The following is a 13,082-nucleotide window of genomic DNA, read 5'->3' as shown; positions in this document are numbered from 1 at the left end:
ACGAGCTGAATTGATACTATTCACTGAATGGGAGACATAAAAGGATTAGATGTGCATGTTTGAGAGAAAGGATAAATTAAGTTTTAGTCTGAGATTGATCACTTCAAGTACATCCAAATGAAAATGTTTAGTAAACAGTGTTTGAAGTTCAGGAGACAGACCTGGTCTGAAAGTGTAGGTTTGAAAACTGTTAGGCCTGGAATAACAGTCAACATGATAGGAGTGAATGTGGACATGGAAGGAAACTGTAGAGTGAAGGAGACCTACTAGATAGATTCCAAACGAGAAAGGGGGAACAGTACCTGCTACTTCAAGGTAAGGTGTTGATGTGACCTCATGAAAAGGTCCATTGATATCATTGAGGAACCTGATGAGCAGTTTTAGTACAGTGGCGAAAAGCATGCAGTCCTGTTGTTTGTCTGTTTGTTGTCCTACAGTTACTCTGGTTCTGTATTGGAAGGGTGAGGAGCGGAATCACCAAGCAGATTCCGGGAGGTTTTTGGAACACTTCCATTTATAATAGGCAGAGCAATCGCTTACATAATCAAGGAGCAAGGGGCGGGACACTGTATGCTGGGCATAATGTGATTGGTCGATGTTCTCATATTACTATATAAGGTGATCCTTTGGGCAAGCGATGGAGGTAGCGAATAGGAGGAACGGGACGTCCTTCAGCCGGCTCTAAGCCAGTCTCAATGCAGGAGAGTGAGCGTGGTCAAACTTCTGAGTATCCCCTAGCATTCTAGGAGATGTGCATGCAGCGAACTTCGCTCAGCCTTACTTAAATTTCTCTGACACAGTCCATTGAGGAATACAAAAAAAAAAAGGTAAAATAGGATATGTAAGTCAATTTTTCCATTGCTGGGACAAAAATAACTGACACAACATAAAGGAGAGGTTTATTTTGGCTCACAGTTTCAGGGGATTCAGTCCATGGCTGGCAGGGTCCAAGGCAGAAACAACATGGTGGAAGGCCCTGTCCAAGGAAAACTGCTCATATCAAGGTAGCCAGGAATCACAGCAGGAGAAAGGAGGAGCTAGGGTCAAGAATACACCATTGCAGGTCACACACCAGTGGTCCAACTCCGGCCAAGCCCCACCTCCTAACAACACATTCAACTACTGAACTCATCAGTGGATGAATTCAGGGATGAATACAGTGCCTCTGTGATCCAGTCACCTTCCCAACACTTGAGACTCTCAGGGGACACTTTAGATCTAACCCATAACAAATACCTGTAAGAATGTGTAACATTTCAAGAGAAACAGGATAAAGTGGCCACTGAAGATAACTTTCGACATCAGAGGAATATTTATGATGGAGACTTAAGCATGTTTAAATATTAATGATTAGAGCTGGTGGAGAAGAGAAGCTAAAGATACATAAGACAAATGCTAACCCACAAGGTGAGGTTTCTCAGAAAGCAAAAGAGTTGAAAGAATCAGCCTTGCCTGGGAGGAAGCCCACCATTCTGAGTGTAAAACTGCGCCTCTGATTTTAATCTGCATATTAAAAGTTCAGATGTCACCTTTTAGTAAGTTTTTCTGGACCCAGTTTTTTAGTTTTTGTTATGTTCCTCACCGATATAGTACAGTATTTTTCAAACATAATAGCATTGTCCCATAATCCTTGGTACTGAATGTATTTTGGAAATGAGAATTTTTCCAATGCCAGAAAGATAATATGGTTCATATCTTGTCTATTATAGTAAAATACCTGCAATAGTATCTATGATGAAACAGGATACTCTAGGATGGAGAAAGACTACAAATAGTTCAGGTCAAAGTTTGTTGCCAAATGGATCATAAAACAAAACAAAACAAAAATGATAGAGCCATTTTGGATTTTGGTATTGCAGTAATGAAACTGAGGACCCTAATACTAAACATTTTATATAGAATTTAATAGGAACCAGGCACTGTTCTGAACAAACAATTAAAATTAGCTCATTTAACTCTCAAAAGGACTGCATGAGGGAAGCCCCTGTCACTGTATTACAGGTGTCAGTTACGTTATTCCTCATTTATTAAGCATGTTGATGAGATAGCGGGGGTGTCAAGTCCAAACCACCTCTTGCTAAGCACATCTAAACAGTGACCATGGTCAGCACCTCCGCAGTGGCCATAAGGCGGACGCCGTGCTGCTGGACACTTCTGTGGCATCGCGCACACCTCATCCCCTGCCATGCTATTGTTAGCATCCCAAGTATTTGGGAAAGTTAGCGATTCTGGTAACATCCTCAGCTTTTCACTCAGAAGCTAAACTAAGCTTTTCCCCTGCTTTCCTGAACCAAAATCTTTGCTATCAAATTGTATAAAATGTCATTTGTCAAGTCTGTCATGGAAATAAGGCATTTCTGGTTATAGACACATCTGAGAAAGGTCAAATTACAAGAGGGAGAGTTTTGAGGATTTTTTTGATACCTACATGTAGGCTAGAATCAAATAAATAAGGGAATTATCAGTAAGGCAAGGTACAAATTAATGTAGCGATATTTAATAGAAAAATACAATTGATGTTAGAGTCAGACACCAAGAGACCCACATAATTATTGTGTTTTTAAAATAAGTCGAAGTATGCATCCTGTTGTAATCTTTTCCATTGCTATATGGGATACTTGAGACTGGGTATTTAATAAACATTTATAAAGAAAAGAGGTATATTTTGGGGAGTCCAAAAACATGGTGCCAGAATCTGCTTGGTCCCTAGCCGAGGGCCTCATGCTGCTGCAGTGCATAGTGGAAAGCGGAGGTGCAAGTGGGCATGCGCAAAAGAGCGCACACAAGCGGTCGACTTGCATTATAACAACCCGCTCTAGAAAGCAAACCAGAATTCAGTTTGGAGAGAGGTATTAAGCCATTCGTGAATGCTCTGTCTCTGTGACCCAGCTACTTTCCACGAAGCGTTCTTCTTACTAAAGCCGCTTTGAAGAATTAAGGTGCTAAAGCACGAATTTTACTGGCACTCACCCAAGTCCTAACATCGTTTCCCTCTACCACTCATGTCCCAATCCGCAGAGGTAGCTGTTGTTAACACCCAGAGGTGTTTCCTTCTCAACGAGACTCTACTGTCTACACCCACACTTTTTTAAACAGTATGATTATACTGTTCATATTGTTTTGCACTTTTTTCCACATGACAGTGTCTCTTGGATATTACATATTCTAGAACTTCATTTTTCTGAAACTCATTAAAAGGATGGTCCATGATTTAACCAGTCTCCATGTGATGAACATTCAGGATACTTCTGATTTTTGCCCCTAGAAAGGATTTTACAGTAAACTGATGTGTGCTTAGATCTCTAGGGACTTAAACCCTTATTATTGTAGAATAAATGCCTGAAGTTAGAATTAGGCTAGAGGATGTATGCATTTAAAGTTTTAATTAATACTGACAAATTGTGTATAAAGATTTATACTTCTTGTTGCTTTTTATTCTTAGCATCACTATCTTTTCCCTTATTCTTTTCACTTCAAAGATCTGTCAGCATTTTCCAGTGATTCACTAAATCAAAATAAAATTTAAAAGTGTAAAGTTCCCACATACCTACTAAGACGAATGGTGTTTTAACTCCATTTGTGCTTGGAGAACCCGGATGCCTGTTGGGTCACTGTGAAGTGGCTGTTGGCTTTTTGAACAGTGAGCTCTTTCTTCTCCTTGGCCCTTTGGTACTTGTGTGTGAGTGGTGTGAGTCACAGTGTCAGAACACAAGTGTGTGGGCATGAAGACCTGCAAGCTAGCACTCTGTTTAATTTTTCCTTCCATGGAGCATTACATTATTTTAAAATGAACAAAAGCCAACACTAGGTAGTGATTAAGTATTTTTTTTCCTTCTGTAGTCAGTAATGTTTTATTATACACCCACCTTATTCTGGGGGCTAAAATTTGTCCGTATCCTTGGCATTTTATGTGTATTCAGCATGACACTCCTGTTCTTTGTTGATTACGACTTTTCATATAGAACCCTGGGGAATCGTGCTGTAAGCATGAGATTATACAAATTCTGGGAAGTACAGCACCATTACACTTTTTCATCCTCTTCTATATAGTGGCTCCTGAGCCTTCAAAAATTCATATCTGATTAAGGCTTAACTCAGCTTTAAGACTCTGAGCATTTGCCATTGTCGTCAAGGAAAAGTCCAGACTCTGTCTCCTTTTCCCTATTCTCAGTCCATTCAGCCATATTATCCTCCAGTCCCTTCCAAACATCCTTCACTCCAGCCTCCCGCCCGCCCCGTACCGGGGATTGAGCTCGGGTCCTTGCACTTGTGAGGCAGGCAGCGGAACCACTGAGCTAAATCCCCAGCCCTTAAACCACTTGTATATTCCTAACAAACCATATACATGATTTTCTTTGGAATAATTTTTTTCGATCAGAAATGCTTACTCTACCACAACTTCATTTTCCGATGTATAATGCTGTTCTCTTAGCTAATTTCTGCTCATGCTACAAAGTCCAGGTAAAAGGTCCCTTTCTCAATGAAGCCTCCATAGGTTACAGTCCACCTCCTCTGTTATCACACCACACCACAATACACTATGGTTATTTGTTATTTCTTATATTTTCCACTGTAGGCTCCTTAAGCGTAGGGAGCATGTCTTTTTGTAAGCACAGAACCTAAAATATAAAATTTTTCTTGATCAAATGAGCCTTCTTTATAAAATTCTGCCTGCTTCAACATATATGTGTGTGTGTGTGTGTGTGCGTGTGTGTGTGTGTATACACGTATATATAACTATTTTGACTTATTGGCTTTAATACATGATTGAATAAAATAGTTATGTCACAGTCAAAAGACTGAAGACCATTTTGAAGTTATTTCCCAGAATATACTTAAAGATTCAGATACAGATTTTAATGTGGTAATAATTACTAATTCTCTACTTGACTTCAGACTCCATATCAAAGGTATTAGATATTTGAATTTTGCAGCACATTTAAAAAATAACAGCTGGATGTACTGTAAATCATAAGTGAAAGAAATGTTTCCGGGAGGCTCTCTTCTGTTGATTACTCTTGATCTGCCTACCTGCATCATAATGCTTTATTTTCTGGACATCTTAACTCATGTTTCATTGTCTAACAGTTCCTCTTTCTGTGTTTTAACAGCTTGGTCTCATAAATCTGATTTGTCTCTTGTGCCAGTTTCATATCATGGTGTCAGTAAATGCAAAACCCTTTTTTATGTGGTCCTCACATAAAACATGATTTGACCTTCTGTGCAGCTACGTAAAACCCTTCCATGTCTCCCATATTGCCCTTAGGATAAGTTTCCAAACTCCTCACCATACAAAAATATGAGGGTTTTTGTTAGCTTTTATTCTTCCCTGTTTACTCATCATTTAATTCCTTGAGTTTTCTTTGTCTTTGTCCTCATTTACCTTTTATTTCTCCCGGACCATCTTTCATCCCACATCTTGCCCTGTTCCCTTGCAGTGCAGGCCTCCCTTTGCTCTCTCTGGCAGTGTTGTCCCTCTGCCTGAACCGCAGACTGATATGTGTTCCTAAAGTGTGCACAAACCCATGTGGTTAGTGGATTCACGTTTGTCTTTTCCCCTTAAGTCAGGAGCTCCAAGAAAGAAAGAAAGCATTACATTTACCTGCCATCATGTTACTTGTCACGGGCACTCACCCCTTGCGGTGCAGGCCTCCCTTTGCTCTCTCTGGCAGTGTTGTCCCTCTGCCTGAACCGCAGCCTGATATGTGTCCCTAAAGTGTGCACAAACCCACGTGGTTAGTGGGTTCACGTTTGTCTTTTCCCCTAAGTCATGAGCTCCAAGAAAGAAAGAAAGCATTACATTTACCTGCCATCATGTTACTTGTCACGGGCACTCCATAAATATTTGCTGTACAAATACAGAAATGTATTCTGCCTTAAGAGGTATCTCCAGCATCCAACACAGTGCCTGGCACGTAGTCAAGTGCTCAGTAAGTGAATTAATGTCTGTGATAATTTCAAAAATCAGCCACCACTCCTGCGTTGTTGTTTGTTTTAACATAGAGCTTTTTGTTGTTTTGGATGATTTTCAGAAGAATTTTCTTGCTTGAACCTCTTAGGTTACAGAAAAGCTAATATTCCAAGGTAGCACCTTCTTTTTTCTTTTTTCTTTTGAATCCTGATTTGAAGAATACAAGTAATAAGGTTAAGTCACCATATTGTAGTACATAAATAAACAGAAAACCTCCCAAGCTGTCTGTTTGTTTATTTATTTATTGTACTGGGGATAAAACTCGGGTCCTTACACTTACAAGGCAGGCAGCAAACCCACTGAGCTAAATCCCCAGCTCTGTCAATTTTAAAATAATGGCATTTGAAACACTTTCTTCCGTTATACTGTCTAAAGGGAGTGTTATAGCCATGGATGTGTTCTTTTTGTACTATAAAAACAATCTGTGAATTAGATGTGCAAAATAATTGTGTATGTCTAAGCCAAAGCACCTATTTAGTGAAATAACCAGAGTTGAAAAGTACATAAAGGGCACATAAGGAAATAGCGCAGTATTTGGGGGAGGAAGATGATACTGTGAATGTAGCATTCAGGTCTCAGTAGTTACTTTATAATATTGGGATAGAGTGGGAAATGAATCATGATAGGTCGCTGACAAATACTTGCTGAAGTAAATTATGTATAAGTATCACATTGGAAAGTATTTGTGTTATCCCAGTGTGATCCACTGAAACATTATCCTCTAGTTTAGAAATAAGAAAGATAGGAAAGTACAATATAAATAGGTAAATGATCTTTTTTTAAAAATTTCGTCTGACTGCAAAAGACCTTAAAGTCCTCATCTTTTCCATGTATGAATTCATATCAAAAAAGTGAAATAAGTTGCAAAGGTCATTGAGCTGTTAAATTGCAGAGCCAGAATTAAAATCTAGATTTTCTGATTCTCAGAATAATGTTGTTGTTGTATTTTTTTGTTTGTTTGATTCCATAAATGCCAGTAAACTTAAAGAGATAACTTACAAAACTGGACACTGAAAAGTTTTCTTGGGGGAAATAAAACTTTATGTCAGTATAGTCCTGTATACAATGTCAGGCGCTGCCATGGCCTTGTATTTTGTGAGATAAATGGGAATAGGAGTTGGCATAGAAGCAAGTTGTCTGTCCCTAGCTCCTGCATCTGGAATAATATTTTCTTTGACCCCAGCACTGGAAAAGAACAACCAAAGTTGCTGGCCCATGAGATCGATGTGGCTTCCTGTAGCCAGTTTTTTGAGCTGTTTTGCATCTGACAGCACATTCCCACCCCAGCCCCTCCTATAGAAGCATGCAGCACCACTAAGCATGCTACATCTAGTTTCTGGTGCCGGTAAAAGTTGTGAGGCAAGAAGACGAAACTTCCATATTTTAGAATTTATTTAGACTGAAAAAAAAATATACCCTCTGCTTTCATGATTTTTCTTTGAATATCTATTTAAGCAAATACAAGATAGGAAACCTTTCAGAGATAAATGCAAACTCAATTTTTACACAGTTTATATGTATTCATGCCTGAGAAACTCCAAATGGATCAACTGAAAAAACATTAGAATAACTTGTAGAGACACAGGGTTTGTAGCAATTTTAGTTAAGCTGATAATCTACTACTATCTCAAGGGACGGCTGGTATGTAAAGTGTTTTCTCAATGGGGCAGGGGTTCGAGGCTTGAACCCAGGGCCTCATGCGTGCTAAGCACTTGCTGTAGCAGCATCTCCCAGCCCCCAGATGATCTGACCAGCAGTAGAGTATATTTGTGAAACTACTGGTGATTTGGGAGACATGGACATGTAAAGGCAGGTGACCCAGTGTGAATGTTTCCATTTGGCGCCTACTACATATCCATGTATGATGCTGATGCCAAAGAAGCTGAAATAAAGTCTTGTCAAAATATTTACGAGCTTGATTGAAGCTGTTAGAATGTGTAAGAAAAAAAAAACACAAAGAACTACCACATGGTTCTCAATTTTTAGATTCTTTGTGTCTTCTGTTTATATGAGTGACAATTGTAGTCTTATATTCAAGCAGTTTACACATTTAACATAATGTGTTGTTGGGTTTGATAAATGAAAATCTTGTGTTTTGAGGGGTTTTTTTCCAGTTTGGTAAGCAACATTATTCTGTTGCCTTCAGTCAGATTGTTAGAAAAATATATTTTCCTAGAGTCATTTAAGGCTATGAAAAAAATCTTTAGGTTTCTAGTTAACAAATCTAAAGAAAAGCCGGCTGAGCCAATCTCTTTTAGAGTAGGGAAACCTCCATTTCACTTACTACCTGTGGTCCATTATCTCCTTGTTTTTACTTCAAGTATCGTGAGCTACAGGATTTGGGGCCTTATCTCTTAGAGTGTTTAAGGAACTGATATTTCCATGTGTGGTAATAGCTTCTTGTCAAGAGTGTTTTATGCTCTCACCTCAAAAATGATAACTGTGAGATACCATTTGTTAATTAGTTAGAGTCACCTATTTCACAATGTACATTTACTTTAAGATTTTAAATGGCATAGGATGAAAACATACAATGTTTTTTTTTTCCTCACTGAGTTTATTGGTACATTTTAGGTACACAGTACAGTTACATTCTTTACTGGGATCTCGTACCTTTACATGACAGGTCTTGGTTCTCATTTTTTCCCCTTGTCCCTGCCCTCCCTTCGCCCGAAAACATACAGTGTTATCTGTCAGTTTAAAACCAACGAATGCAGAAAGAAAAAGAGAGAGGCAGAGAAAGACAAGAAGGGGAGGTAGTACTATTTCCAATGAGTCGGTTTAAAGATCGGACCTCAGTACGTGCTTCTTCCCTGTAGCATAGTGTCTCTGAGGAGAACCTGATGCTTACAGCTAGTAAGCACTCATCTCTGGACTGAGCTTAGCACATACCCTCGTTGTGATGTATTCTGCATAGCATATATGGGAAAACTCAGAGTCTGTGAGTCTACACACATCTTCTTAATATTGTGTCTCAAGAACATCTAAGAAACAGATTCTTGTATAAGACATTTCTGGACGAATGTGCCTCTCTAAATTTTAACAGCCACTTAACTGAATCAGGACAACTTATTTCTTCCCTTGGGTTGAAAAGTTCTGATGTTTGGGACACTATGATAAAAGAAAAGGAATGTATTTGCCTGCTAATCACGGAAGTTTCCATATTCTAAATTGTTAGAACTTATAAAGAGAAGAGAAGTTATTTCTACTTTACCCGAGGAAGTAAAGAAAAAGGGAAACTTGGGCGGGTAGCAAGCCCATGTGTTCGGGTGCTGCAAATGGACAAGGTGACAAATTCCTTCTCCTGGGTAGATTATTAAAGTAAGGTTCCTTCCATCTCTGTAATTGCTTTGGAAATGGTAACAACAGTACCACTACTGTCTGTCTCTGCGTGTGCATTGATAGTGTTATTAAGTCAGTAAAACGATCTATTTCCTCCTTGTCCAAGGATTTCCTGCTGCAGATATTTACTGTGTTCCGAATATTGATACGCCCCGAGATGTTTCCAAAGGACTGGACTGTGATGCGCTTGGTTGCTAACAAGTAAGACGTTTTAGTTGATGATATTTGCAGCTCAGTGTATAGGGGAAGATGAAAGTATAGAAGGATTTTTTTAGTTTAATCTCAAGTTTGAAACCTCCAGGTCATAGAGGTCTTTTCTTTTGCCTCTGAATTAACTTTTCTGTCTTCTTTTGGAAAAATTGCTGTTTGTCTCAAATTATTATTTGTTTTGAATGTATTGACACCCTTCCAAATTCCAACAATATACCCACGTAATGCTTTGAGAAATCACATTCCTACCTACTCTCTCTACCTCCTGCTCTAGCCCTAGCTGTAGTAATCATTTCTGTTGTTTCACACATAATCTTCCACTATTGCTTTATGCAGACTCCAGCAGGCAGCATTACTTTCCCTTGGAAATCCTGGCAGACAAAAAGCCCCTCATTGTCTTACGCTTTTGTGTTAAGAGTCCATTGGATGGGAGTACATGGTTTATTTAACGAGTTCCCCTGTTGCTGGACATTCAAATAATTTCTCATTTTTCTTAATTCTTTTCAACTCAACAAAATTTATTAAGCATCTGTAACGTGCAGAGCCCTGGGACTACGATATGAACCTTGAATTAAACATGTGAAAACTGGAGTTCATTTTATTCATCCAAGTAATGCAGTCACAAAAGGGCTGAAAATAGTGCTCTGTGGAAAGTTCAGCACTATATACAGACATTTTAAAAATTATTGACAGAAAGTTCATATTTGAATCTCTGGGACTTGATAACATTAGCTTATATAAGCATATCAAAAAAAATCAAACAATGTGAGGACAGCATCTGAAGGGATGGGAGCCTGGAAGGGAGGTGAGGGTACGGTCAGAATGGTGGGCAGCGTTCCCACAGGGTCCCTGTCGTAGACTTGTCCGTTCCCTCCCTGCTCTCAGGATATGAAATGAAGATGGAGTTTTTTAGGAAACCTGGCTGATCCTCTCCGGCTGATCCTGTCTCATTAACATCTTCACTTTCCAAGCCCACACTCACGTCTCTTCCCCACCCCCTCTCCCCACGTGCGGGGTGGAGGTTAGATTCTCATAGATTCTCTCCATAGACCGAGGTCACCATATGCCGTCCCCAGATGCCCAGCGATGCAGGATTCAGTTTTGATGAGACGTGTTAATATGGCTTCTGCTGCAGCGTACATTTATAGACTTAGAGGTGTGAAAGTGATGTGTTAACAACTTTGCAAAGTAACAAATAGTATAATATGGCATATTGTATTTTACATAAGTACAGAAGCACCTTTTCCATTTTGAAGACTAATTGAGACTAGATAAATAGTTTTTAGAATTTAGCATATATCATTTAATATCTGCGAGGAGAATCAGGTAGGAATTCCTCCAACTGTCCGCATGGTGCAGATTAAAGTTGGAGCTTTTACTCACATACCTTTTTACCAGTGATCAAATACTCTGCGTGCCTGGAGAGGGCCGTGAGGTGACCCAGGCAGCCAGGTGGGAAGGGGTCCAGGCTGCTGAGGTCCTCATCACGTACCGTGAGCCTTTGGCCATTCTGCCTGCCCTCCATCCGCAGGACATGTTGACTTCAGTTAGAATTTTCAGTAGTAGAGATTCATACTGAAAGTAAATTTAACATTTTCTTCCTTAGGCACAAAGGCTCTGCTTGAGCTTGTTGAAAACCATGACAACAATGTGGCCTTTCAATATTAAATACTGTCTCTGTCTGCCCCCCTGCAAATCCCTACTCCATTTATGAACACTTTGATGGTCACATGAGCAGGCAACAGGCAAAGCAGTATAGATCCTGCTTTTGAATAAATCTATAATGTTTGAGATTTCCTCTACAGTGTTAACCAAATAGGTTTTGCTAGAGTTGAGCTCTGTGATATATTTAAACAGCAAAGCCAAAAAAATGGGTCACTAGCCTTTGCTATGCAGTCGTGTCTTTCCGTTGCTACCCAAGTGAGTGCCAGTAGCAGTCTGGCTCCGCTTATCCACTGGCAATGATTGGTGGCTGCAAGTCCAGCCTCATTTGTGGACAGGACTCCCCGGATGGGACACCTGCCAAGTTGGAACACACTTCCTGCTGTGTACCGTCTTCTGCTTGCCTCTCCTTTCCTTCCCTCTCCTCCTCTCTGCTCTCCTGTTACTGCCTGGCCAGTTTCCCATTCAATTTTTGGAAGCGTAGGAGATGTGTCTTGCTTTATAAAAGCTATGGAATAGTCCAGAAGTGAACCCTTGGTATGTTTCTATACCTGTGAAAATTATTAACCTGTCACATATTGATAGAAAAGCAGGTTTCTGAAAGATTTTTTGTTTGTTTGTTTGTTTTGAGACAAACATGTTCTCACTATGTAGTTGAGAATGATCTGGAACTCACTATGTAACCCAGGCTGGTCTCAAAGTCACAGAGATCCTCCTGCCTCAGCTTCCCAAGTGCTGGGATTACAGGCTCCACCATGCCCGGCTCCTTCTGAAAGATGTTTTTAAAAACATTTTAAATACATTAAAGAGCTTACACTGAAAGAAAGCATTCCCATTTTGCCAGTCTGTGTGGAAGCTGCAGGATTTAGATCTGTCTCTTTGAAGTTGAGCACCTTTTCTTCCATAGCATTAATATTCTTGGATAAACATTTAGCAGTCTCTCTCTCTCTGTCTCTCTCTCTCTCTCTCTCTCTCTCTCTCTCTCTCTCTCTCTGTCAATGGAATACCTTTAGCTTGCATCCGTGACAGTCCTTTCTCAAATCTTACAGCTTTCCTACTTTATGTGAAGTCCTGCTAAAATCTGTGACCAGATTCCTGGTGATTTTGTAGATTTCTGCCTGAATGTTGATGTTTTGTAACACAGCAAGTGTGGCCAGTCTGAATTCCACAACAAGACATTTCTCCTCTTGCTTGCTTGCTCCACAGTTGCTTAGACCAATTGCAGGTTCCTGGTAGATGCTTCTGAGGAGGGTAAGAGCTCAATCTGGGGAATAAGGAACAGAAGGAAGATGAAAATTAAGTACCAAAAATACAGGACATTTTGAGAGAAGCGTCTCTCCACCCCCTTCCCATACACATTGTTTAAAAAAAAAAAGTACAAAAATAAAGTTACAGCTTTACATGTTTCCAAGGAGATAAATCTTGTAGCACGCTTGTCTACTGAGGAACGCAAAACTTCCTGTCCTTCCACTTGAAATCACAGGTTCTGTGCATGTCGGCCTCAAATAAACATTGGTCAATTTAAGTTTCATTGACACCTATGTAGCCAATGACTGATTTGTTGAAGATTCTTAGGGGAGGTCATTCACTCATTCACTTACTCATATATTCAGAAGATTTTTTTTCTCAGTGCCTAATGTCTAAATAAGCAGTGTAAGGATAAAGAGCACAGGTCTGTGGGGGTGTTTATAAAAGGAACCTTGTTCTGTACTAGAATAGGAAGAGTCTTTCATGGGCTGAAATGCAGTCAAACACACAAACAGCAAAGAAAGAACATTCCACCCGGGTGTGGTGGCGCACGCCTGTAATCCCAGCACTGGGGAGGCTGAGGCAGGAGGATTGCTGTGAGTTCGAGACCAGCCTGGGCTACATAGTGATTTCCACATCAGTCTCAACT

General features: G+C 39.9%; 1 protein-coding gene across 1 annotated transcript in view; it reads left to right on the top strand.

Annotated features, from left to right (window-relative positions):
- Dock4 (dedicator of cytokinesis 4) overlaps positions 1-13,082 on the top strand; it is a 433,388-nt gene that overhangs the window by 348,237 nt on the left and 72,069 nt on the right. Inside the window, exon 28 of the mRNA XM_033755915.1 lies at positions 9,420-9,514. Within this exon, the coding sequence (XP_033611806.1) occupies positions 9,420-9,514 (95 nt within the window). The remainder of the gene's footprint in view (positions 1-9,419; positions 9,515-13,082) is intronic.

Source organism: Fukomys damarensis, unplaced genomic scaffold, assembly GCF_012274545.1.
Source record: "Fukomys damarensis isolate Sample0158 unplaced genomic scaffold, DMR_v1.0_HiC HiC_scaffold_4, whole genome shotgun sequence".
NCBI lineage: Eukaryota > Metazoa > Chordata > Mammalia > Rodentia > Bathyergidae > Fukomys > Fukomys damarensis.
Note: the sequence above shows the minus strand (reverse complement) of the source record. Positions and strands in the feature narration are given on the sequence as shown.